The sequence below is a fragment of the Temnothorax longispinosus genome, chromosome 7, assembly GCF_030848805.1.
Source record: "Temnothorax longispinosus isolate EJ_2023e chromosome 7, Tlon_JGU_v1, whole genome shotgun sequence".
NCBI lineage: Eukaryota > Metazoa > Arthropoda > Insecta > Hymenoptera > Formicidae > Temnothorax > Temnothorax longispinosus.
In genome coordinates, this window is record NC_092364.1 from 15430152 (window position 1) to 15457899 (window position 27748).

General features: G+C 41.9%; 3 protein-coding genes across 8 annotated transcripts in view; 2 read left to right on the forward strand and 1 right to left on the reverse strand.

Moving 5' to 3' along the window:
- The window catches only part of LOC139816502 (adenosine receptor A1), a 162873-nt gene extending 151231 nt beyond the window's left edge, over window positions 1–11642 (reverse strand). The window contains exons 1-2 of one of the 4 annotated variants that reach the window (XM_071784065.1): window positions 9506–11642; window positions 3926–4353 (exon numbers count right to left, since the gene is read on the reverse strand). The gene's annotated coding sequence lies outside the window, so the exon portion shown is untranslated. Of the gene's footprint in view, window positions 1–3925; window positions 4354–5427; window positions 7390–9133 lie in introns of those variants that run through there. The other 3 variants (XM_071784064.1, XM_071784063.1, XM_071784062.1) reach the window with 3 other exon arrangements.
- The window catches only part of Wcy (WW domain-containing adapter protein with coiled-coil wacky), a 49099-nt gene continuing 21616 nt past the window's right edge, over window positions 266–27748 (forward strand). The window contains exon 1 of one of the 2 annotated variants that reach the window (XM_071784031.1): window positions 266–405. The gene's annotated coding sequence lies outside the window, so the exon portion shown is untranslated. The remainder of the gene's footprint in view (window positions 406–27748) is intronic. The other variant, XM_071784032.1, reaches the window with a different exon arrangement.
- Window positions 291–27690, forward strand: LOC139816492 (uncharacterized). 2 transcript variants are annotated; one of them, XM_071784013.1, is made up of 8 exons: window positions 291–409; window positions 17723–17897; window positions 19134–19251; window positions 19371–19515; window positions 19590–19677; window positions 20037–20409; window positions 21412–25960; window positions 27555–27690. In XM_071784013.1, exons 2-7 carry the CDS (start codon window positions 17737–17739, stop codon window positions 25402–25404), a joined length of 4878 nt encoding a protein of 1625 aa, XP_071640114.1. In that variant the 5' UTR covers window positions 291–409; window positions 17723–17736; the 3' UTR covers window positions 25405–25960; window positions 27555–27690. The 2 variants fall into 2 exon arrangements, with proteins under 2 accessions (XP_071640114.1, XP_071640113.1); XM_071784012.1 differs by lacking the exon at window positions 291–409 and adding an exon at window positions 15653–16118.

Below are 27748 nucleotides of genomic sequence, written 5' to 3' on the forward strand. Positions count from 1 at the left end.
CGTCGATGGATCGGCGACGAGCCTCTCACAGGCTAAAAAGGCCGCGTCGCGTTTTTCAGCGGCGTAAATTCAAACGGTCGAGCATGGACGCCTTTGTTCGGAAAGAATTTTACGCGGTGCCAGTGCCGTTTGACACAATTAACGGGACACCGGAAGGGAAGAGCCCTTACGTCGAATCGATATTCCTACAGCCCGCGGGGCAACAGATGACGGTGAAATTGCGGGTGTGCGTTAGTGAACGACGTTCCAAGAACGAACTGTCGCCAGGTTCCTGAAAAGGTTCGCCCGTTTCCTCCGAAGACGGTGACAACGACGGCGGAGTCCGCGAGTCGTCTACGCATCGGAGCACGCACTACGCAGTTGGCGGCCACAGGCACGTGCCATCGGACGTCTGCATCGAACTCGGTGAGTAAGTAACTTTCCCAACATCGTGACTGTTAACTCTTCAACCGATCAGACGAGAGAGAATGAGATTTTACGTAAGCTCGATCTTTAGATTTAAGACAGTTTGGAAACAAGCTCTTTTCACGCGTCAGGATATTATATTAGCTCAGAATATTTGCCGAGATTTTGGACGCTTTAAATTTAGCTCAAAACGAATGGAACTAAAATTATATCCTTCTTAATAAAGAAACCTGTTGATACTCACGTATGGCACATTCTACTAAGAGAATTAAAGTAAAGGGCGTGTCACGTTGATGCGCCTCTGTTTTCCGTACGTAAACGCGAGAAGAAATTCCTTTCGCGCGGACTAAAAAAAATTCGCGTCGGTCGCTCGAGAATGTCTAGTCGATTGCTTCTCTCTTTTATACGCGACGCGTCCAATTGGAACGCGTAACGCGTAACGCGCGAATCGGAATGCGATTGCTCGCGACGACCTGACAAAGGGCCGCGAAGACGAGGGTCAACTCGATCCTCCCCGCTGGTTTCATCGACGGTACACACCGGGCGACTCCGCCACGAAATAAAGCTACAATGCGCACATGCCCCCGCGGGAATCGATATGTTTACACGAGCGGGGAGTTACGTAAACGCGAGGAGAGAAGTTCGTTGACTCCGCTCGCTCATCGTTTGAGCCCACGTTTGCTCGAAACCCTCGCCTCGATTCACAGGCCTATCTATCGCTTTGTGAATCGTCTTATTCGCTCGTCCAAGTTTCGCGAGTATCGAAATCGGCGAGTGGGCGTGATTCTGATGAGCTCGACCACCTATATACGGAGAGGCGCGTACTAATGAACTTTTCGCATTTTATATCATACAATGAATCGATACAGTACTTTATAACGATCCAAACGTTGTGATTAACCACGAGTTGCCAATTATTCCACGAATATTTACATAACGTTTGTAACCGACGGAAGATGATTACATTAGGTAATGCTGCCGTCATCAAAATAAAAAGGGATTTTTAAATGTCGAACCCGTTTCTCGAAATTACGCTGCGCCACAAAGGGTTAAAGTCGATTCGCGTGCAAATTCGTTACATCGATAATCGAATGACGACGCGGTCCACTGGAAAATTACGACAATTACAGAAATTACGGGAATTAAATGAACCATTTATTTCGAAAATGGCGGAAGGCGTATGTTAAATCACAATGGAATTAAATAATCTACAAATTAGCGAAACACAGACTGATGCACTGTACAGAGTGGCACATTACAGAGTGATTGTATAGAATGATGCATTGCATAGAGTTACTAGAAATAAAAAATCGTAAATATGTCCCAAAATACACGAATATACGAAAACTTTAGAAAATTGAGATGAGAAAGACGATAGAAAGAAGATAGAGAAGCTCCCTACAAATACAAATTTTATCTCGAATGTTTTCTCGTGTTTTTTCTGATTTACCCCATAATATATGCCTTAATGAGATTCCAACAATCCATGTCTTGTGCTTAATCTCAAGGCATAAAAATATCAGAGACTCTGCACTTCTCTCGTTTTTATTACGTTTCTTCGGCTCCGCCGCACTTGGTCGATTCGCTTTAATTTTGTAAATCCAAGAAGATCAACGTCGCGAGTTACGGAGATTGAAATAAGCCCGCCGGAGCCCGATGTTAGTCGTATCGCCGATATGCGGTGCGCCCGCGGAATCTCCGCGGAAAGAAGATATATTCAAATGTATGCAGGCTTTGTGCGCGGAGTTCCGAGATGCAAATATTTATACTAGAGTGAATTTACAATCCGACGGCGTTAATTATGCTTTCTCGCAGTCCCCGCTTGGAATTGAATACCGGTAGCAAAATGGCAAGTATACCTCGTCTCGCCTAACAATTATCCGAGATAGCTTTTTACTAATTCCGGTAAGAAATCCGGGAAATGCCATTTTCGCGTTTGTACGTTCTGTAACATTCGCCGCCGCTTTACGCTCGCTATAGGTATTACGTTATTATTACCCAACGATCGTAATGGTTGCGACAATTTTCGAGGTAGTTTCCGTGCCGCCGAAAACACCAGAGACGATTTACGATCCTCGGTGGGGTGTACTCGGAGTACCAAGAATCGACGCTCTCGTGAGCGCGGGCAATATCGGTCTTTCGCAGACGGGGAAACGCTTATTCTCCGTCTGCAATCAGCCTGCACCGATCGAACGCGTTGGCTTACAAGTCAATTAGGCCGTATTCTTGCCGGGGACCGAGAATTACTTTGAATATTGCCTCGCAATTAACCGCGGCCGACCATTGAGGAGTAATAGCGCGGCGGGCACGCCGGCAGTTACGACTTCCATCGCCGTCGAGCGGATATTGCGGTGGCTTCATTCATTGCATTCCGTCGTCAAGATATACGCAACACGGAGAGAGAGAGAGAGAGAGAGAGAGAGAGAGAGAGAGAGAGAGAGAGAGAGAGAGAGAGAGAGCCCGCGCTTAACGTGCATTACATTCGGTATTGTGGCGGTGTTTCATGTGAGCCGCGGCATATCGAATCGCCACTGCGGTGATTCGTTCCGATCGAAGATCCCATCGATACGCTCGGCCCTTCGATCGATAAGGATAACACTCGCTTTTTCCCGTGAGAAAATAAGCTCCCTCCGTGATGAACGAAAGCGTGATGAGTAAAGCGTCGAACGATGTCAGAAACGAAAACTTCCACGATCTTACCGCGATAAAACTTTGCGGGATAACGTCGAAAGACTGAACTTATATATCAGTACGATTTTATTTTGTTATTCTGGCTACACACGACGAGAATATCATCGTCAAACTTCGGGATATAGAATGCATATTTGGTATATATAGAATAATATTTCAAACCCCCTCACGCGCGCGTTATTTATATTTTTATTATGTACTTTACGAAAGAAGTTACCGCATATCTTGATAACGCGCGATACACTTGAATATATTATTCTATATTGAATAATTCATAAGAGAGTAGAAGTTTCAAACGAATGAATGAAAAAGTTTTACCCTCGATAACATCTACTTGAAGACTTGGGATCAAGATATAAGTTTGGAAGCATCGTTTTGGATTACAAGTTAGATAACGATTACATGATAAAAAAAAGACAAATCTTTTGGATAGCATAAAATTATAATAACAAATGCGTTAATGTTTTTATACCCGTATTCCATCAAATTTTTATCAATGTGATTGTTCATTCCGTTTATTAAAATACATACAAAGTATAGCGGCGTCTGCATAGTTTTGAAAGGCACTCAGACAACATTTGGGCAACCAACTTTCCATATGGACAGAAATAACTGTTTATAAAATAATGATTATCTGTTAAGTAAAATTAAATAAATTTATTTCAATTGGCTGCAACAATATTGTTTCGTGAGACAAAAAGAGATGCTTTAGAGAGGCTTTCACATCCTTCGCGATCGGGTCTCCAGAAGTGCCAGTCGGTCCGTTTGCCCGCAACTAGGCAGACGCTACTGACAAAGGGCACTTGATAGCGAATGAAGCAGTACTCACCGGTCACTGGAGAGCGATCTGCTCCTCGAAGGATTTCGTGCTCGGACACGTGGATCCGAGTCGGTCAGTCCAGTCGATGCGTAATCACCCGCGCGTCTCGCACACGTGTTTCATTAACGTCGCGATAAGAACGCGCTCACTTATCATGATTATCAAAAGCCGCGCACCACCACCATCCGGGATTAGTCGACGAAACGCAAATCGATTTGAATCTGCCGGTTAATAACACCGCGCGATTTCATCTCGTCGTCTCACAGCGCGCCGAACGCACTACGTACTCCCTCTCGGATCGTTCGTTTATCTTGCGGCGCGGACGACAATGCAGGGTACGATGATGGACCGGCGATGGTGTGGCCGAGGTTGAGAGCTCGTGGGACGATTACGTTTACGTTGCAGTCGACAGTAGCCTGCGGGATGTGGAGCGAGCCCTGCGAAAGATCACGCCTTTCACACAATGCATGCCGGGACGGCATAAAGATATCGATCGCCACGTCATATCACGTGCCGGCGATCGTTTCGTCGAGGTACCCGAAGGTCAACGCGACGGTGATTTCAAAAGCGAATCGTGAAGCCCTTCGCGATGGCGTAATTAGGCGAGGCTGGGACCAGGGAACACGACGCGCGCGTCCCTTCCGGCTCGTTTTACAAGATGTGAATAGTACGAGCTCGTATCGAGCTTCGTTATTTTTGTACCCTATATCGAACTATAAACCGGAAACGCTCTCGGCTGCCCAAAGTAACTTTTAACCCGCACTTGGGTATCATTTCATTTCCTTTTCGCGTTTTCCTTGGAGCGTCTTGAGCATTATAACATTGAGGTTGCATATAAATCTTCTCCTCAAAGTCTGAATAGTACGAGTCCATTGCTAGCAAGACTTAAATAAATTAATAAATTGATTAGAACAAATTATGTGTATTCGCGCTTACGTAGTTGATCAATTTTGCACTTTTTAAGGTGCTCGGATCGCCTAATTACGTCTCTCACGTTTCCATTATAAATTCCTTTAAAAGAAACCTTACGTCCTACAAATTGCGCGAATTCGCCGTTCGTAGACGAAATCGTACTTTGCACTTTGATTTGGAAAGATTTCTCTATAACGGTGACTTTATAATGAGCTTCGTCGAAATCTTAACAAGTAATCGGGGCAACTTAGACTGGACGATCCCAAAATTCAGATAATTTTATTGGCATGCAGGTAAACGGCGGACGACGAGTATTCGAGAAGAAACGACACACCGTATTTGTTGCAATTATTTATAGCGCGCGTAAATTTTATCGCGTGTTAACGAGCGATCACGAAAATGCGCCGTTTACTTTTAGTGCCTGTGCACGTTCCGCGCCCGCGGGCCTCACGTATGCATGTGCATTCTGTACGTGTAACATGCGCGCACGCGCGCGCGCGCGCACACACACACACACACACACACACACACACACACACACACACACACACACACACACACACATATATATACACGTGCAAGCAATACGCATGACAAACCATGCAACGAATGGGCATACGAATTCACGCTGGTAAATGTCGGTTCACGCTGCGAAAGCGTGAGGAATTTTGTTCGCGTACGACGTCGTCGGTGACGCCGAGGGCCGAAAGCCGAGGGGCCGAGGACCCACTTCCGTCCACCGGCGCTACATCGTCGCGGTCCGCCGCCGGCCTGTGTATGCCATTGTCAGGAGTGACAAGCGACGACACCGACGCAACGCCGGGCGAGACAGAGAGCACACCACCTGTTACACGCACCCCGCTATTTACAAGCGACAACGTACCCCGCGTGCACCCCGTCGAATATTTACATATTCATTATATTCCACGCGCGCTTTCAAACGCCACGTCCGGATTGAGATCGATCGAGTAGACCGGCCGCGGGAGAGATCCACCTCGTATCCGCGCTTGCGTCGACGGAATTCGCGTTCGTCGTAATTCATTACGATAATTGAAACGCCGCGCCCGCGCGAGAGCGAGCGCGCGCGCGCGCAATTAACGCGAGTCCCGCAATTGAAATATTTCATTTTGCGTGCGAGCTATATTATTCGCTTTATGGTCCGCAGAGAGAGAAAAGAGAGAGAGAGAGAGAGAGAGAGAGAGAGAGAGAGAGAGAGAGAGAGAGAGAAAGCCGAGCGCATACGGCTATACATTACAACGGGGGCGACTTGGTAATATTACACCACCGCCGCCGCCGACGCCTCCATTGTCGGTCGTAATAGAAAGGCATTGTCGCATAAATTCATATTATACGATAACGGTGATACGTCGGTATCAGCTTCCTGTTTTAACGGCGTAAGAACCGTTAAAAGCGTTCCGTTCCGCAACGAGCGCTATCCGAATCCGCCGAAAATAGTCGCCTTTCTTGCCCGACGTCGTGTAAACGCGCGCGATGAATCATTCGCGAGCGTACACGCGCGTGTTCGCTGCGAAATTATCTCCGGTTACATCGCGCGCTACAGTTGAGTGCCACTTTGCAGATACGTTATGCCTGCAGGTCTCGCGTTATTAAGAACCTCGAGAAATTTTCATGGCTACCTCACATTATATAGTTTCATAGTGTATTTTAAATTATCTCTCTCTATGTCGTATAATTCCTATCTGTTATATCATATTTTTTTCTCGTTCTATTTCCGTATCCGCGCTCAAGCCATTTACTGTCCACACCCTATGTGTGCAACTCCTGTGGAACTGAAAATTATAAGAAGCTGCATCCTCTGTTTACGAGACTATTTTGAGATATTTTATGAAAATTTCGTTTGTGTCTACTTTTTTACATTCTTATTTTTCTTACATTCTTTCTTACATTCTTAAGACACCCGCACGGTATACGGGAGGTTCCAGGTTCAAACCCTGGCTGGGGTAATATTTTCGCAATAAAATTTAAAAACTATTTAATTTAGAAATTACATCAACTGACCAAAACCATGGTCAAAATTAATAATGTCTCGATGATTGATCCGAAAAAGTGCTGTGTGAATCCGACAAACCAAGTTGGCTCACAGTTTTTCAATGTTCATATCGAAAAGACGTTATATATTGCCAGTCACGGTCGATTTAAATTACTTTAATTGTTATTCTATATACTGGCGAAAGAAATTTATTATTCTGATTCTTATTTTTCTTTATACATTATACGTTCTATCGGAATAAACGTATGTTCTATTATTATTTAAACTGTTAGCTTTTCATAATTTACCACACTACGTTTACAGAAGTTTACATGCACACGAATGTTTCTGTAAAAATTTAGCACAAACAGTTATTCTTTTTTTTTTACTAATACGCATTGTAAGCCGCAAGTGAAATGTATATATTCAGATGTCATCAGCTTTTTAGCGTTAATGAATCGTGTAAAGAGCAATTTATCATCATCTGTCTAAATTTTGAATACGTATAAATAAAACATTGTTTCCCTTTGTAAGAAGAGTAGACAAACAAATCGATCGTGTGACATGTTATTTCAGCATTTTATTCACATCGTTCCTCTGTGTGTACCAGAATATTTAAAAACTGAACGATAATCATATATCATTCTGTTGTATTAACACTAAAAAAGCTCGAGGCTTACTTCGATAGGGCATTCCAAAATGACAGAGAAATGGGAAAGATTGAAGAGGGTGGAGGGAAAAAACACAGCAAGTTAAATTCCATCGATCAAAACACTAATTATTGTTGAATTGTAGTAAATAACATTGGAATTAAGCCAATAGGGAGGCGAGTTAAGTATCAAGTTATTTACTCATCTTCTCCATAGTCTCTCGTTGTGAAAAAGATAAGCAAGTAAATTGTTACTAGACTTGTCATGACTTCTGCGAATTTATACAAATAAATTTAATTATTAAAATCAGTACTTTCATTTTCCGATCATTTTTCGTGCCGAGTTACGCGCGTTTACACAACTTTTTTTTATTTTATGATGCATTTTATTACGCGATTCTCCGGCTGTTCTTGTTGACGAAGAATATGAACTTTTCTGGAGTTATAACAAGGACTCTTTTATATGGCATTCAACAGGTCATGGCAAATTTTTTATCTTCCGACGAAATTGATGAACGACATAACATTAAGGGTCAACAAAAGTCTTTATTATTTATCATTCGCGAACAGATGAGGAAATGTATTCAGTTTACAAAACGTGTAACATATATATTTCTACTTGAATATTCAAAGTATGGATAAATAATTTTTATATAAACACAAATATATTTATAGATATACATTATATTGTTCTATCAAATAGTTGACTAGACAAATTGAAGCGTGCATTGCTATGCCACAAGTCGTTCTTATAATACAAAATATTATATCGTTTTTTTTCTAGAGACAAGTCTAGGAGGCTATTTCTCGGTTTTAACATAAAGGCACTTGATTCCTTTCATATGAAAGCTATATAGATACATGCATTCATATTGCAAGGATACATCGGGGATACCAGAGTTTCCATCATCAGTTCGTATTCACATCGCGCATTTAACGTTAAATCTATCTGATGCTCATCCCACGACGTTACACATCGAATTCGATCTTCGTATTATAAATATTATAATATGTACATACATAAAACTTAGAATTGAACGGCAACATTCAGCGGTGAACGCGGCGCTAAATGAATACCGTATAAATTAGAGGAAATTCAAGTGCTCCAAAAAATAGAAAAAACTCTTATAAATATCTGAACTGAGATTTAACTGTTTATGCCTAAAAAATATTTAACACGAATATAAAATTCTTTATAATTTGCTATTTTCGGTATGCACTTGGAATCCTCCTTAATTTATGGCAATCAATCAGCGACGCGGGCACGGGTCGTTATCATGTATCAAGAGATATCAAATCGGCGCCGGACAACACACCACCAACGTGCATACATCGATCATCTCAAGTAGCAAATATACACCAACAGTAAATTGCGTGCAAGCGTGTGATGAGTATACGTAAGAACGATTATGCAGAACATCGAACAAGACTGATCGCAGAGTACGAGCGAGCCGAGCGGAGGCGGGACGAGACCAGCGTGTCGGCCCGACATACCCCTCGTCGGGGTTGCCGTTACCCGCCGACGCGTTTGCGTTGATCGTCGTCGCGCAAAGTCCGCGAGGCGCGCTCGCAGCGACACGCACCGCGGGACGTAGGCATGGCATCGCGGCGTTCATAACGTATATCACGCAATCCAAAAAAGGAATCAAATGATCATTCGGTTTACCGGCGTCGTTCGGAACAACCCTCGCGGACGTACATATCATCACGTTCGAGCATCGTTATCTTCTCTGTCGTACGTTTCCCTCCCAGCCACCTCTCTATCTTTCCCCGTTCGCATCCTCTCTTTCTCTTTCTCTCTCTCTCTCTCTCTCTCTCTCTCTCCCTCTTTCTCCCTCTCTCTCTCTCTCGCTCGCTCTCTCTCCCCCGTTTTTCCGCGCTCTCGCTCTAACGCCCTCCCTGCCGGTAACAGACACCCCGACTCCACTTTCTCCCACTCCTGTCTCTCTCTCTCTCTCTCTTTCGTACCCTCTTTTATACACGAGAATGCACGCCCGAGGCGAAGTTTAAGGACCGTCACGCGAGTACATTTTCTTACACGAATGTCCACCTCGGAAGTCCCGCGGGCACGACGGACACGACGCCACGACGTCTACACCATCCTCCGTCCTCTTCTGCGTCGCGTATTCCGGTCTCTCTCTCCCTCTCTCTCTCTCTCTCTTTCTCTCTCCCTCTCTCTCGCTCCTTCGGACTCACTCCTCTCTATCCTTCGCGCTCTCGCTCGCCGTTGCACTCGCCCCTGCGGCCGTCGTCTCTCGATGCCGAGGGAGAGATCGGGGCGACGGACGATGGGAGAACTCGTGGAACGTGAAATCGAGATCTGTCTCGTAGCTGCGTGGCCGTGTGTCCGTGTAGCGTAGCACGTGAGTCCAAAGCGGCGAGGAGAAGACGGCGACGGTGCGATGGCCGGGCACGGTGCACGGTACACGAGCGGCGGCGGCGTGGCGTCGTTGTGCGAAGGGCGAGCGTGATCGTGGGAACGAGAAAGAGAGCGACGAGATCGGCGACGGCGACGACGATGCCGACGACGGCTACGGAGAGGGCGAGAGCGTGCATATACAGAAGAAGAGAAAGAGAGAGAGAGAAAGGTGGAGAGGGAGAGTAGAAGAAGGAACGAAGGTGCGGAGGAGACAGATGGAGCAAGAGGAGGTGGCAGAGGTGGAAGGGGGGAGGAACGAGGTGGTAGTACTGCACTCGTCCGTCTCTCTCTTCCCGCGGCGACTGCGACTCGCGCACGGAAACTCGGAGTAGTCGCGTGCCTCCCGGACAGCGCCAGCACCCACGAGAGAGCAGCGAGATGATGGTGACGGTGACGATGACGATGATGATGACGATGACGATGACGATGACGACGACGACGACGAGAACGACGATGGAACGATGATCACGAGGCCGACGACGAGAACGACGAGGACAGACGGCGCTCGATCGAGAACGACCACAGCGACGACGACGACGACGACGACGACGACCAGAACAAAGGGAAACGTAGGATTGTCGCCAAATCTACGCCGACGGGAATGACGACGACGAAGATGACAACAACGAAAACTCCGACGACGATAGTGCTGTTCTAGGCGTCGCGGCGCTCACACACCGGCTCACTGAGCTCGAGGTGGGCGACACCGGCGGAACGGAGGATCACGGCTACGACCGACGAGGACCGAGAGAACGAGCCGGAGCTTTCCGACCGGAGGCGCAGGCGCGACGAGAGGCAGCCGTATAGCCGTATACGCGAGAGTGTATACCCGTCTCTCCGCGTTATCTCCCTCTCGGTCCTTCTCGCCTCTCGTCTCTTTTCTCTTTATCTCACCCCTTGTCCGCTTTTATACGCGAGCGCCGTATACGCCGTTTCTTTTAATCTTGACTCAATGCCCGAAGCGCTCTGTATACCCCAAGTCGTACGCTCTTTGGGGAGGGATCGTTGGATCCGGTAGTATATCGATAAATGTGGTTTCGCTCTCTTTCTCTTTCCTGCTCTTCTCGCCGTTTCTCCCTCTCTCTCCACCTATCGAATCGACCTTTTCTTTTACGCGCCATCCGTAGGACGTGCGCCGCGCTCCCTATATGAACTTGGGAAAGGTCGATGGGATTTGGCGTGGGAGTCCGTTGGTCGGTGGTCGCTGTTGTTGACCGTCGTCGATGTCGTCGTGATTGTCGACGTCGTTGATGTTTGATGACACACTAGGTGCTCTGGGCGGCTGTACGGACGTGCTTGTCGAGCGGACCACGTGTGGTCGAGAGTTGTACTTCGCTTTGTGGTGCTATACTTCAGGACACGGTTCGGCGGTAACGAGCTCGAGAAGGGAGGGGAATGGTCCTTTGAGCGATGTCGTAGGTCTGGTCTCTTCCCGCCTGGAGGATACTTCCGGCCCTTTTCCACGGGGCTTCCGGCAGCCCTTCTTCTCGACCGGTCCCAAGTGAGACTTCGTACCCGTGTGCGCGGGCAGGAAACTGACAGAAGCGCTGTTATGCCGCTGGAACATAATCGACGAGGAAATTACGTGTACCGTGCACGTCACATGCGACGCCGGTACACTCTTGCCGCGGCTAATTTACAGTACGTCCTGAAAGTACGAGCAAATTGCTTCCAGTAATTGCTTTTAGAAAGACCGCCGGCTACTTTTATTTCGCGCAAGTAGGTTAAAGTTATATTTTAAAGAGGGTTAATTTTTTCAAAGAAGGCGCTCGAAGCTCAGCTAAATTACATTGAACAATTATTCTAATTAGGCTATTATATGTAAGCGGTCTAAATAAGGCTGTTAAGAGCCGGCCTGCATAAGCGCTCGCTTTGGGTTTGCATGCTAGCGTTTAATGAGACATTGGAATTTCGTACTTATTCGAATATGATTGCCATATGACATCGAATACGATTGAATTCTTATTGGAATCTAATTATATAACAATAATTATAAAATGGAATTATTAAAATTCGCATTTTGCGCTGGATGTACGCAGAAAACGACCAAGATCAAAGTACCCGCGTCTAACGCGTGCAAAACAACGCCGAGTGAATTTCTAATTGCGAGAAAGGAGTGTTTTAATGACGATTTCAGGACGCGCAATCAGATGAAAAACGCCTCGCGTACGGGTGACGGGAAATGCATACGCATTTCTGTTTCTCTTCCTGTGAGAAATTTAAGTTGCTAGTTACTCCTTATGCGAAGTAAGAACGCTACGTGAATCTATTGATATAACGCGGTTTATGTTTTCGCAATTATACCGTTCCGTCGACCGACTTTTCTCAATTGCTCCGTATATTCGAGATGAAAAGCGCGCCCGGCGCGTTTCGCTTAATATGAACGACGACGTACCTAAAGCAGATAGTCTGAGACGCTTATGGCTCTCGAGCGATATTTTCAAAGTGCACGCCCGCGGAACGAGGAAACGCTCCGCGCCGGTCCCTCCCTCCCTTCCCTCCCTGCCGTACCATTGCCCGCCAGGTAAACAAGCTCTTTATACACGTACAACGCCGGCGTATGTACGACGCGGCACTGCAATTACCCTGTCTATCTTGTAGCGAGGTACAGAGCCGAGGCACGAGCAAAAAAAGGGAAAGCTTACCACTCGTGCACCGGCCGCGCCGCGCCGCGCCGTGGAAGCTCCAATATCGAGATGTTTGAACGTAAAAATGCGCAGCCTCGCCCGGTTACGTTATCGTATCGTCAAATTATTTCGTGCGTATCCCGACAATCTCCCAATATTTATAAAGCACCCCACGCGCGTAGGCGTATCTCACTTTCCCTGACCTACGACCTTTCACATTCACTTTGCGGATGTTAAGCGAGAAATTCGCTTGACGGCCGTAAAATGTGAAGAATTTATTTAATCCAGATGATAAGATAAGACGGGCTTTTCCTTTTTTTTTTTACATTCCAAGAACGCAAATCCCGTCCAACGTGCACTCTAAGGACGACGTATGTATACTTGAGCTCGAAAACGAGATTCGCCCATTGACTTTATCGAGAGGCTTATTTTCGTATGCAGGCCTTGCGCTCACCGCCAAATACGGCTGTGACCCTCATTCCATGTTTACGCTGAATGCGATATCTCGATGATAAACGAGCTGAGATGTCAAAATCGGCTGGACACAGTGAGAACACATAGCCGTGAAGTGCTCGCGAAAGGATGCGCTTGTGCTTTCTGACCTCACTTCTAATTCTAAACGAGAAGTCCCTCGAAAAGTTATCTCCTAAATAACGTCACGTTACATGTAATAGTAATAAAAAAGAAGTCAAGTTTCCAAGTCGAGTTCAAATGGAACTGCTAACAAACTGCAAGCGCGGAAACTCAGATTTTTGATCAATTTACAAACTTAAAATTCGACGGCGGTGCAACTAGAAACACCGACATGCGTTCGGAAATATCTTTTTTCTCATTCATCTTGACCACTTATGTAAGTTTTTAATCATAATTTATTTCTAGCTTAATATATAATTAATGACTGAGTTTTATTTGTAACTTAAACTATACTGTTTCGTTTTTCGATTAATATGCTTTTGTACTTAAGTCCGATCATTAACCATATAGTTATTCATTCAATTGCGTTTGATTGATCCGTTTATGTATTTAACCATTTTATTATGAGATTACTAGTCAATTTTTTATTTATTTCTGATATCTACTTATCTTTTTATTTATTTTATGACATACAGTCTTATCAGATTGGTTCTTATTGCATTCTGAGGAAGACTAACAATAAGTAAATCCGAACGTTAACTATTGATATCTATATTATATTGTTCTAATAAATCGGTTTTTATTTGAAATAACATCCATTGTTGTTGCCGTTTGACTTTTACACTTAGTGTTCGGAAATAATAGCGCAGCGTAGGCGCCCAAATCGATACCATAGCGAACGATCGTTACGTTCGAATCAATTTTCGCTTTTGCAGATTCGTTTATTCCGAGATGAAATCGAACGTACGCTCGCGTCGGCCGAGGAGGAGTCGCGCACGAGTGCCGGATGCGAAACGCGCGATTCGCAGCGATTTTGTATTCGCGCGACTCGCGAGAATCTGCGGGGATGACGAATGTCGCCGATGGCGGCAACAAGCGGGCCATCGGCGGCGCTCGTATTGCGAAATATTCGACTCGCGTGCGCGCTATACCCGGGTCGGCATCCATCAAAACGTCCTGTACGTGCATGCGCGCGTCCCGCGTATCCTCGCGTATTCGCGCGCGCACGTGTCGGCCGGAGGAAGCCGGACGAGACGCAATCGCGAGGATCCGCGGGCGGATCGATGTGAATCGCGGCGCGAGAGGCGGCGCTGCTGGACCCGCGAAACGTATGAATATTCCGCGCGTGCATCGCACTCCGAATGCGGCACGGCGTGCACGCGGTTTCGCCTACGGCTTCGCCGGCGCGTCCGGCGAAGATATTGAACCCGGGATGCCCGCGAATCCGAACGGGAATTCTGAAAACGACTACGTGACGCGAAGTCACGTTCAAACGGCTCTCGATATTGGTCGCTCTATTCTCTATTGTACCTATATTTCAGAAGACAATCTCTACTTTGTGTTAAACTTAAACTTTCTGGCAAAGCCATCAAAATATTATTTCACATTGTTTATTTCGACTGTCCAGCAAATTTGATAAAAATTTGCCAATTTTTATTAATCATTTTCATCAATTTCAGTATATCGTCAATCTTAATTCGATGAGTATAATCGCTATTTGAATCAACGTGAGTCAACGAGAACATAGATCGTTTGTTCCCTCTTCCGATAGGGTGGCAGTTGGGACAGCAGTATCGCCTTTTTACCTTCCCACCCTCCATTTTTCCCAACTCATAAGTCATTGCTGTATGGTCAACCGATACAACGCAACGGCGCGGGAGTGGGGGAGGAAAGTGGCATGCGCTCGCACACTTACGCGCCCCGATTATGCGAGGAGAGCGGGCGATTTCAAAATACGCTCCGTCGACTTCGGGCGCCGACTCCGAATCGATCGGAGTCTCGCTCTCCGATGCTCGCCACCGAATTCACGCGAGTCTTGCGGCTATGTTAATATTCCCGAAGTGCGTATCGATATCCATTCAACGGGAGAGCACCCTCTACTTGGACGCTCGCACGAAAATTGCGAGCGGGTATTGGATTTGAGTACCGTCGCTAGGCTAGGCTGGCGTGGATAGTAGGCTAGCGCGCGTGTGCTCCGTGCGCCGCAATTACTTAATTGCTCGTATCTGATTGGGCCCGCCGCGGGGGAGGGATAACGGTGTCCTCGGTTCGTGATTTGCGCGCCGCGCGTGCAACGCGCTTCCATTGGCCGGGTTACCTGGGCGGCCGACGAATCAGCCATTCATTTCTGGAACCCCCGCACTACCGGCGCTAGTAAACCCCGAGAGAGAGAAAGAGAGGGAGAAGGGATGAGAGAGAGAGAAGAAGAGAGAGCGAGAGACTAACGGCGGCAAAGTATGAGGCGCGCGCGCGCGCGCGCCAGAAAGAGAGGGAAGAGGAGAGAGAACGGCGAGTATCGAAGTTTCGAATGCGCCCGACATCGATAGCTAGCCGCCGTCGCCGCGCTGCGGCAACGTCGCGGCGCGTCCTCGCGACAGTATGAGGCCGACGCGCTCTCGCGTGTCACAGAAATCGTAGAACGACGAGACGAACCAAGGGGGAAGAGAGAGAGAGAAGCGGGAACGAAAGAAAAGAGGGAGAAAGGGGTAGAGAGGGGAGAAGGGAGCAGAGCGCGAGCGGGAGAGAAATATCATCGTTACGAGACGGAACGCGTCGTGACAAATGCCGGATAACGGATAGAAAAAAAAGAGAGAGAGAGAGAGGGAGAGAACGACGTAGAACAAGGGGGAGAAAGAGAGAAAGGGAAGGAGAGAGCCGAGAAGCGCCGGTCGGTGGTGGCCGGTCGGCGCGGCGGTGGGGCGCAGGGCACGCTCTCTCGCGGTAGCTGCGCCAAGCGCCAGTATCAATATGGCCGTTGACGCGAGTGCAGTGCGTGCAGAGACGTGGACGCGATAGTAGTCTCGGTTCGATCCCCCTAACATGAGGTATACTGCGACCAGGAGGGACGCTTTTACGTAATACCCGGATATAACGAACGTGCACAGCACGTACCCGTAAAATGAACTGCGCCGCGCCCGAGGCAGCCGCTGCCGCCGCCGCCGCGAGCGGCGAGCAGATCGGCGCGGTACAAGGTACGTGGTGAATCATCCTCTTCGGCCGCGTCGCCGCCGCCGCGCGCGCGAGCGAGCAACGTGTAACACCGTCCGTGCCTTCACGACCGAGGGAACAACGACACGTCGTCCAACGTTTACCGGAATAAACGTTTTCTCGGAGAGACAGAGAGATCTCGCCGCGATCGATTCGCCGTTCGTCGCCGCTGTCATTCAACTGTAGCCCATCCGTCATCCGCGGACTCCGCGTTCCGAGCGCTAAACGCCACGCCGCGCGCGTGACTTTGCGGCCGCGTTTCTCGTCGTCCCGATAAAACGCCGCGCGACGAACGAGAGACCGAACCGCGCGGAGCTTTCCGAGTTTCGACGCCGACGCACGGCGCGCGACGGGGTGCCCCGGTGCCCGCGACGACGTGACTCGAAAACCGAAAGTGTGTGGTGCGTCGACCGTTGCGGCGAGGGAGAAACGAACCTCAGCGCGCGCGTTTCCGTTCCGAGGGAACGAAAACGAAAACGCTCTCGTGCGCGGAGCATGCCGGAGTCTCGTGCTCGATGCTCCGAATCGATGCATCGTCTCGTTCTCAAGCTCCGACGCGCGCGTCCGACGCACGTTTCGCTTCGCTATTTCTTCTCTGAGAATAATTACGACGGGGCAGGGGGGAAGGGGAAGTCGTGAATGCGTCCGAAAGTATTCCACGAATTCGCTGGTCGTCCGACGTCCTTCCGAGGACAATCGATACCGTCCAAGGGATTTACTATCGGCGCGGGGTCTCTTTCGCCGACGACACCGCTTTTGTCGGCTTTTCGTGCCGGTGATTCGGCGCGCGGCCGATCGATGCGACTTCAATTCAGGAATTCGGCAGGCGAGGTTTTACGAGTTTCAGAACCTAGAAGTCGGGTTTTTCACGGTGACTCCGAAAAGCACGAGCCTGTAGGACTCGTTCGTCTCGCCCTCCCTCGAAACAGTGAAACGGCTCGGGAAACGTGGCATTCAGCTGTGAACGTTACGGAAATATACAACCGGCTTTTAGGCAATTTATAGTCTGCATGGGTCTCTCTCTCTTTCTCTCTTTCTCTTTCGGCACCTGCCGCAGCAGATGTTAAGAATGGTCAAGGTTGTAAGAAAATGATGAGCACAGTTCGGAAACGTGCGTGAATTACTTAAAACGATGTAGCAGTTGCCGATCTTTGTATGAAAACCGTTAAACGTTTCCTTTCGTTTTCCTTTAATCGGTGCGACGAATTCCGATTGCGAACTACCGGGATGGACGAATTCTACTAATAAATTTTGCTAACTCTAACAAATCGGATTATACGGCACGATATCGCGTCCGCATTGATCGGCATTCGCTCTCTCTCTCTCTCTCTCTCGCCATACCGTTAAAATCGCGACGATTTCTTAGGCGGCGATATCTTTCCGAGCAGAAGGTTTAAACGCTTTCGGTTAAAACGCGATCTTCCAGCCGCGACGAAGATATTCGATATTCCATCGATATTTAATGTATTTATACATCTTTCGCGGCTCTCCTCGGCTCACGGGAACGCGTTGCTCGTTGCTCGTTTCTTTGTGTCTTATGTGACTGGAAAACATGTTAAAAGATTCGCACGTCTGGATTGATGTTTAGATATCAAAAACGCAATGTTTAACAATGACGGAGGGTCTAAACTAAACAGTGACGATGCAAAATCAACAATTATAGAGTTATTTCCATGGGTCTCAGAATTTAAGAAAATGTGCAAATGTATATACGCAGACAAACGTATGGCTTCTTTGACAGCGCTTATGCAGTACTATATCAGGTAATCTACCCTCAGTATTTTGTAATACTAGACGCAGTTCACCAGTATTATCATCCTGAGCACTGGTGTCATAATACTGTTGCATGTGTGTTATAATGTACGTTCAATGTGTAGCGATAATTGATATCCTCCGTTTAGAAATAAGCAACAGATTTATTTGCATGAAGGGTGGAATTTGAGTTATTGGAATAACTTGGGAAAACTTTTAATCAGATTATATATTCAACCGAACCATATTTTTACCGATATTTTTTTGATTAAAATATTGATGAAATATATTTTTGATAATATATGTATATTGTATTTTTCTATAATAATTTTCCTGATAAAAATTAATTATTTAAGTAAATAATTATAATATACATTGCAATAGCGGAAGAGAGAGGTAAAATTTAAATTAAAAATGATTGTTTTAAAAGCAACAAACGTTATTTAACAATTCCCTATTACAAATGCGAAGGCAAAGATAATAATGGTCTTAAGCTTTTAATAAATTTTCGAAATAGAATGTGATATATGTAATTCAAAATTTAAATGGCAATATAATTTATAACATTAATAAAACAATTTTTGCAATATAGAGTTAATGAACTTTTGTATAACTTTTTAAATGTAATTGAATAGCTTATTTTGAAGAGTTGCTATTGTTGCTGCTTTTTTATTAAATTGGAAAACGTAGCTATATGTATTACATACACTAAGCTTCCTCTATGTGATGTCATTATTGAACTGATCTTGAGGGTCATCCCGCTATTGCATCGACCCTCTCAATTACTTAATCAGATTGTGTCTGAAGGTCAAAAAAATATTGTCTTATCTATTACAAGGCAGTGTTAAAACCGCGAAGAAAGTATTTAATCATTTATTTACTAACGTAATTTTTAAATGCACGATTTTAGATTATTAGAAACATTATATCATTTCATTAGGTTATTCCATCGTATGAAAATGTTACAAGCTACTTAGATTCTGATATCGTATATTATATAGAAAAATAAGTGTTTCTTATTTAGAGAATTTAAAAGTATATATAAAAATATAAATTATATATTTATACATTGCACATATCTGTTTGCTTTGTAAATGTTTAAACATATCTGTTGTTTATTCTTCGCATATTCCAAATATAATTCCAAATATGCAGAAACTTTTTAACGTTACATACCGAACGTCTAACATTAACATATTGTACATTTGTTATACAGCAAATGTATATCTTTCATATTTTTATTACAGAAATGTAAGTATCAGTGTGAATGAATGTTATACAAAGCCTTTACGAGCAGCAAAGTTGAAGGATTCTATTAGTGAAACCTTACTTTTGTTCTTATATATCTATCGCGAGCTTTCTGAGGTAAGTTCAGCGGCCTGTTATGTTATATCACATTTGTGTATAATCCTCTTTTCACTGTACATAGCTTTTTGTACTAGTACTAACCACGTTTAAACAAACAAGATTTATCTTGTTTTCAGGACCGTAATAGATCTATTTACTTAAATAATATGTCCGATTTATTGGCATTGTACATAGATATGGAATTAAAAGCTTCAAAAAAAAGTAAAGAAGATCATAGCAGAATTTGTACAAGACTTACTTCTTGTCTTTATGTATATTTAGGTATGTATTTTATACGTTTCTTAATTTACTGATTTAATTGATAATAATAAAATATTTCTCTGTATTTTATCCAGAACATTCCACAGAGCATTTGTTAGATACTTTGATAAAAACACAGTTTATGTGCCGGGGTTATCACCGTATTTTAGATCCAATAATAACGTAAGTATATAATTAGTAATATTAACTAGAAACTCTCGACATTTTGCTACATTATCTCTATTATTATACATTAACCAATGAATTGCCGCATAAAGATATTATACATATTATTTAAAATATTCAATATTCTATAATGCATGATTATCTTTAAATTACTACTTGTTACAAACGTACTTTACGCAATTCTGTTTAAATAAATTTTAATTTACTCCAAAATTGATATTAAACACGAAATATATTTAAAGACTTATTTTTTTATATACTTTTATTAGAAAGTATGCATACAAAATTTATATATTATTATGTATAAAATGTATATAAAATTTCTTATATTATTATGTTTTTTTATCTGATTTCAGAAAAGTAACTGAAAATATTCCAACGCCTCCAGAATCAAATATTATGTACATTCGTTATCTTCTTATTTATTGTCTTTGGAAGAAGTTAAATAGCGATAGAACTGTGAGAAGTCAAATTATTACAACCGCAATTGCCTCTCTGAGAGAACCACCAGCGACTTTCCCACCATGCGTGTTAGAAGATGTATTACCAAAAGTGCCAAAGTGTGAACCAAATCCAGCAAAATATCTGATGAAGCAGAAATTTGACATAAGAAAATGCTGTGAATTATTTATACAGTTCTGTAGAGAAAGCAGAGGAGGTACATGGCAGCAAAAAAGTGAAAATACATCTACAATTCCAAGCTCATCCAAGAGGACTACTTCACAACTGGTAAATATATGGTATCCAAATGTTTGAAGTTGACCAGTTAAATTCTCCGAAATTCACGCTTTATGGAGGTGCACATAGAACTATATCAATCTTGAGAATAATTGATGCTTGAAAACACTTCTATTATTGCCATCCCTGAGCGTGTGAATCTCGGATAAAGTGATCTCAATAGTCATTAACAGGTGTCACAATAAGTCTGAGATAGATTAACCCTATATATGTTGTTATTATTATATGTTAAATCTTACTTAATATATGATATATAAGTTAGAAAATTACTTTTATACAAATTATCAAAGAATCTTTTTACATAGAATCTCTATTTAGTTTGTTGCCATAATTAGTAGAGCTTTATGTATGTAAGGACTTTTTCTTTAGGGGTTACAGAACTCTGACAGGAGTAAAAATCGGACAAAAAATTTAAAAACTTGTAAAGTGGTAAATTAATACGCATATGAATTTTTTTATTATGTATGTCTTAAGTACATTGAACAATATATTAGTGTAAAAAATTTGATTTTATGATGAATATTAACATCACTGTGTTCATTTTAATTTATTGCTTTTTTTTAACCACGATAACTTGAGAACATTTTTTATTCGATTACTTTAATATTTCGCACAAATGTTTATCATAATTATCTGCATTGGTTCATGCAGGCTTGTTTCAAATTTCCGTTTTTTATTGATTTATTTTACAAGCACGAATTTATTAATAAACCGATTAAAATATTTTTTTTTTTTTTTTTTCAAAATTTGCTCCGTGAACCGATAATTATAACTCTAATAAATAAAAAAATGTATTGATACTGATCTCAGATATATTAGATTACAACTTTTCACAACTCATCAAATTTTTCCTAATTTTTACTCTTGTCAAGGTTCTGTAACCTCTTAAATATAATTTAGTATTTTTTTTCATTAAGAAGATATTTTTGAATAAAGAAAACAGTTTTGAAATTATTCTGACAAAGAAATAATGAATTATATGCATATTTTTAGCTGGGAATTACATCACGCGAAAATAAAAATATGGAGCGTATCGAAAATAAATTTATTTCTTCAGATAAAGATATAAAAAATAATTCTGCTTTGTCAAATAATTTAAAGTCTTCAAATTTAACAGAACAAATAAATGTTAAACCTTTAGGCACAATTTGTACAAATATTTCTGTAACACGGACTATCTCTAAGTCGATAAAACCGAAAGTGCTTCCACGGAAGAAGGCTAAAAAATCTAATAAAATTCTAATAATTGACCTTACAACTGATATCGCTTCCGAACGATGTATCAAAAAGAGGAAATCGAGAAAAGTTGCATGGCTCGAAGAAGCTAAGAAGAAACTTGATACAAAGGCGATAAGGGCGTCACAGAAGATTAAAAATCAACAAATGACGGAAAATGTAAACTTTTTGAAGAAAATGACTCTTAATCAGCAATTGGAAGATTTAATTCAACCCGAACATGCCACAGAAAATACAACTTTGAAGAATGATTTGAGTGCATCTACAATACAGGATATGAAGTTAAGTAATGAAAAAATAACGAAGAAATCCATGCAACATCTTGATACAAAACATAAAAATACATCAGTCAATGGTAACACAGTATCTACAAAACAATCGGTAGACACGAATAGCAATGGCAAAAGTGAAACTGTTGGGACGATGCACTGCACAGTCTCTTCTTCTGTAATCGTTGATAGACCACAGTCTAATAAATTTAAAGTTTCTAAAAATTCGTTATTGGATATTTCGAATGACGCTAATAAAGTTAGCAAATGTCATGATGTTAATTTGGAAGCAAAGAATAATGAGAAAATGAACGATAGGCATAATACACAGACTGTGATTAAACGACTGATAGAAAAAGACACTCCGCCTGAAAGTGAAATCTGTAAAAGAGTTGAAAGTTTAAGGAAAATCTGTGATTTAGGAACAGAGCGCTCTAAAACTGTAAATACTCCTTCGATATGTGCCCAAGATGATTCCAAAGATGAAGATGATAGCTCTAATCATAATACTAATTATCTTAGTACAACTAAAGATAAGTTATCCCCATATGTAATTTCATCTCTGGAGCATACACATTGCAGAAATAATATAAAGGATAAAACAAATGACGAAAGGATAGAAAATTTTGGTAACAATGAGAAACGTGTTCAGGAAGATACTCATGAAACGATAAGTAACGAAACACAGTGCTTGAAATCAACCACAGTTGATAGCGAGTTAAGTAAAGAGAAATTTGCAGTTTCCACGACAGCAACTGAAACTCGTACTACAACAACTATGAGTAATGTGGAAATATTAATAAATGATGCAACAGAATCTGAGCGGTTGCAACAATCATGCATTACTGAAAATACAAGGCACTCACAGGAATCTGAATCTCAAGATAAATATGTATCAACAAGCCATGATGTTGCAAATAACGCTGTAAGTATTAGTATAATGAATGAAGACCATTCTAATGTACAAACAGATTTAAAAGTTGGTACATGCATCGAAGTAAGCAGTGACATAAGGAATAATAGCAGATTCTCTAATCATAAAATCAGAGAGACTATTTTTGAAAATCACACAGCTGATAAGAAAAATATTTCTAATATTCTCGACATGTCACTGTGTTCAAAAGAAGAAGGAGTCAATGATGAGGAAGATATCGACTTGAAAGCAAATCATAAAGAAGAAAGCACAGAAATTGAATCTAACAGGAATTGTAGAGAACGTAACGTAGAGGAATTAGGAAGATCTTCTGTGCTGTGCAAAAAAGTTGACCAAATGCATGATCACAAATCACCGAAAGAATCGTACAAGATATCACATATGAAAAATATTCAGGATTCATCGGAGGATAAATGTATCATTCAAGATTCAGAATTACATGATAATATAGATGGACTTTCGTTATTAGCCAATGTTATCGCAAGTCAGCATGTATCTCATCTAAAAACCGAACGCGAGTTAAAATACGAACAAATCAAAGTCAAAGATTACGCGTCGTTAAGAAGCTCTCCTTATAATCAAACTACGGATGATGAAGCTGATACCAATGACTCGTCGAATACCGTTTCTCAAATTTTGGAGAATCCAACCACTGAAGTCATCAATAGAATAGTTGGGATTTATCCAGAGGACGCGTTAGACAAAGTAGCACTTCACGTTGAAGTGACATCGACAACTGATCCTGATGACCGCGAAAACGATCCAAATAATAGCGTGTCGCAAATTGTTGAAACTACTATTAATTACGAAACAGACACAATATCCAACAATTTAAGTATGGTGGAAAACAATGTGCAGTCAATAAAGGAGAATACGAACGTTATATTAAACGGTGAAACAGTCGTGCTCTTACAAAAGTCTCCCAATAGTAATTTATACATCATCAATAAAGCAGTGGAAAATGCACGAGATCATAACAGTGACGATGAGAGCTGTCCAATGAAAGAAAAGAGCTGGATGTTCCCACCGGAAGATTGTGCGTCGTTTGAAGTTGTTAATACGTCAGAGCATATTTCGTTTAATTTGGATCTGCCGCAATACAACAAGGAATTATCGTGCCAAGAAAATAAATATTCCGTCGCAAGGAACAAAGGTATAAAAATCGAGCCCGAGGAGGAAAGCAGCTTAATGAGCATCACGGAAATGAAATCTTACGGTAAGAAAGGTTCATTGTCGGCTGACGTGTTACCCGCAACATCGCAGATCTATCAGGACACGAACATCGCGAATGTGAGCATCAGCAAGTCGGTCGATAAACGAAAATCCAAGTCGATTCTCACGTATAGGCAGAACATTAAGCAAGAGTTCAGCAATCATATTACGCCGAATTGTGGAATACAAGGGTGCAACGGAATACATTCGCATCCGCACGAAGTGATTGACCCGCAACATTCGTTACATATTCCGGTCACCCATCCCACGACAATACCTTCGATTTACGGGAACTGCGCGGCCGGCACTGATCTGTGTATGCCGTATCACAAGCATTGCACCTCCGTGTCGTGTAGTTTACAGATTAATTCTACTACTTCGCTCCATTCCCATACGAAATCCGCTAATTCATGCGGAAGATCGCACTGTTCATGTCTAAATTGTACGTATGACATAGTCACGCATTGTAGACAGTGTATACACCCTGCTACAGACTCCCACGTGTCTTGCATTGAAAGTAATTCTTATTTTTTGCCCACACATTCATCAGTACAAACATCCGCCGTCCAAGAGCACGATAGGACAAAAAGCGAAGCGGTAATAAGTAAATTGTACGACGATCAAATATTGCGTAAACGAGTACTACAAAATAATACGTTGCAGAAGCTGGATGTGCCACGCGAGCCAGAGAAGTTATTCGAGAAAGACATGGAGAACAAGTTGCCGCTGAAAAAGAGATTGAAGGCTCATGCTATGATGTCAATGGCATATGAGAAGGTACCCATCAAGACGGAAAAATTGGATAACTATCCTGGAATTCCCATGATGTCCATAGCAGCCTTAGAAACGATAGATGGTACACAGAAACGTCCCGCGCAAATCATTAAATCATCATACGAATTATCTCCTAGTGAAGAGGATAATCCACACGGCAGCTATCATTTTAACTCGAATATAGTGCGACGGGATTACTACAAAGATATGCACATTTCTAATGCACATCATAATCTTACGAAAGAAAGTACAAGAAATCACGAGCGTCAGTTTCGACCGAACGGTGATCAGCCTAACGCAGTGTGCCTAGAAAGTTGTCAGGACAGGACACCTGCGCAGCGGAGAGACGTCACGAATCCAACATCTCTGAAACGTATAGCAACGGAGACGATCGAACAGGATAGCGCGTGTAAAAAGGCGAAGAAAACGCAGTCGTCTATTAGACAAACGAGAAGCTCAAAAAGAAACGTTCCTAAGGTAAATTATTGTTACACCGATGTTGATCCAGAATGGAATCCGTCCGGTGAGTCAAAACGAAGACGTAAGAAGCCTAGTCGATGATCAATACTATTTCATTACGAGAAGTCATTGCTGTAAAAATGAAAGAGAAAAAGGAAGCAACCTGTATAGAGGACAAATGTGTTCTTCAAGCTGTGGCACTGTAAATCTGTAAATATATGTACAAAGTGGAAACGAAAACAACTCTTCCTAGGAAGATTTAGAGATAGATCGTTCAGCAGCGTGTTCAAGATTAGCGTCAGTGAAGAGTTACATTAGCTATATAGAAGACTCCTGCATAAAATATTTTTGATGTTTGGTTAGATATCGCTAGAAGCAAGTTGTAGAGAATTTTATTCCGTTGAACCATAGTTTAGACATATTCAGTTGCGACAGTAAGCGTCGGCATCTTTATTTATGATCACGTAATCTAACGGTATATCCTTGGCTGCGGAAAATGACACATTTCACGATAGAATTGTCGTAAAATTGGAGAATATATGTTTTAAAATTAAATTTTTATTAAATTATTTCTTTACAATGTTTTATTTCGTTTGATAACAGTTTAATATAATTTTTCTCATTAAGTTTTAGAAGCCGTGTTATTCGTAATGCGAAAGTAAGTATATAAAAATTAGTACATTAAAATAATGAATAAATGCGTTTATTTATAACGTTATTTTATTTTTTATGTACACTTTCTTTATTACATCTATATATTTTTTTAGATTTTTTCTTACGCATATTTTTTCCTCAAATTTTAAAAATTTGTCTCACGATTCGGTACGATGTATATCATATACAAAAAGTAACAAATACATTAATTATAGCATTTAAATCAACTTATAGTCAGATATTTAAGATCTGACTATGAATATCAGCCTTAGATTTGTTTCATTTCGTTCACAGGCATTGTGGCTTTTTTTAAAAATCTGAAAAATGTAATTTTTTTTATATCACTTTGGTACGTACGACTTCTACAGTTTCTCACACGATGGCATCGTTTCTGTAAACAAAATATAATGTGTAGCATACTAATAGGTCTGTTCTTTTTCGAACAGAACAGACCTAATAATAAGTTGACACATTTGGTTTTACTTTATTTTGTTTCACGGTCGATAAATATTTTTGTGACTTACTTAAATAATATTCTACTCCACATCGATAAAATACGCGGATCTCTTTCACTAAGCACATGACGGTTAATAACATATAATACCTGTTGCACATCATGGAAGGAGCCACGTTGCTTTTCACATTTGAGTCAACTCTCTTCAAAAGGCAGCTATTATTTTAATCACATGGAAATGATATATCTTCTTTTTACACCATGATTTAAACTAGAATATTGCATTTGTCTGAAGCTGAAAGTTTAGTTTACACTACCTCTTTTGAAAAAGCGACTGTTAGTAGCGAGTAATGATGATTTATTTGTTAGGAAATTGACATTATTTTTTTGCTAAAGCTCTTCAAAGTCAAATGATAATGACATTTGCAAGCGCTTTTAGTATAAAAGCGAGCAAAACAAACTTAACAACTTTAGCAGTATATGCAATGCTGCTATGTTGTTGGTTGCGCTTTTCGCAAATTAAATGGCCTGATTTTTTACTCTACTGTCATAACTGGATATGTCTCAACTATGGTTAAACATCGTCTGTCTCTACTCCTTGCGATATTGTAAATGATATAAGGCTTTGTAAGATAATATTTAAATTTAATGTTTTTCTATTGTCATGGTTGCAGCGACGTTTGTCGCTAACTATAATTTTCTTAAGCATAAAATTTTTTAAATTCTTGTAAATTAAGATTCAAGTTTCTGTACAGTTTTCCGTATAAATATATATTATACATATATGTACATACATAATCAATGCCAAACAAAAACTTATTTGATGGAAACGTATCTTGAAGTAATATCATTTTTAAGGTAAGGTAATTTTATATAATAGGATAGTTTGCAATTTTGAATTGTTTGCTGACGCGTAAAGAATGCTTGAGCAAAATGATATAAAATCAAACATATCAAAAATATTATGTATAAATATGTTTACATAGATTATTAATCATATCATTATTATTATGTTTTTACATGTCATTTCTCTTTACTCTTATTACAATTGTAGAATAGAAAGATACTACAAATATTATTATTGTATTTTATTCTGTATGAATGATTCATGATGATAAATAATTATGTATAAATTTTTCTCCAGGTTCCTGAAGAAGACAAATTTAGATTCAGGAATGTAATACGACCAGGTTGACGATTGAAAGTTAAAAATGTATAAAATCTAAAAATACAAATTCATTGAACACAAACAGGATACACAACGTACCAGGAGCATGTTTGCATAGGTATTTCTACACTATCATGTAATATATATTGATAGCATTCTGTATCATAAAT

Excerpts from the sequence above, each read along its gene's own strand:
- LOC139816492 (XM_071784012.1), top strand. The coding sequence starts at position 16,046 with ATGAACTGCGCCGCGCCCGAGGCAGCCGCTGCCGCCGCCGCCGCGAGC. Across the intron at positions 19,252-19,370 it reads TCTATCGCGAGCTTTCTGAG|GACCGTAATAGATCTATTTA; the intron begins GTAAGTTCAGCG and ends TCTTGTTTTCAG. Across the intron at positions 20,410-21,411 it reads AGAGGACTACTTCACAACTG|CTGGGAATTACATCACGCGA; the intron begins GTAAATATATGG and ends GCATATTTTTAG.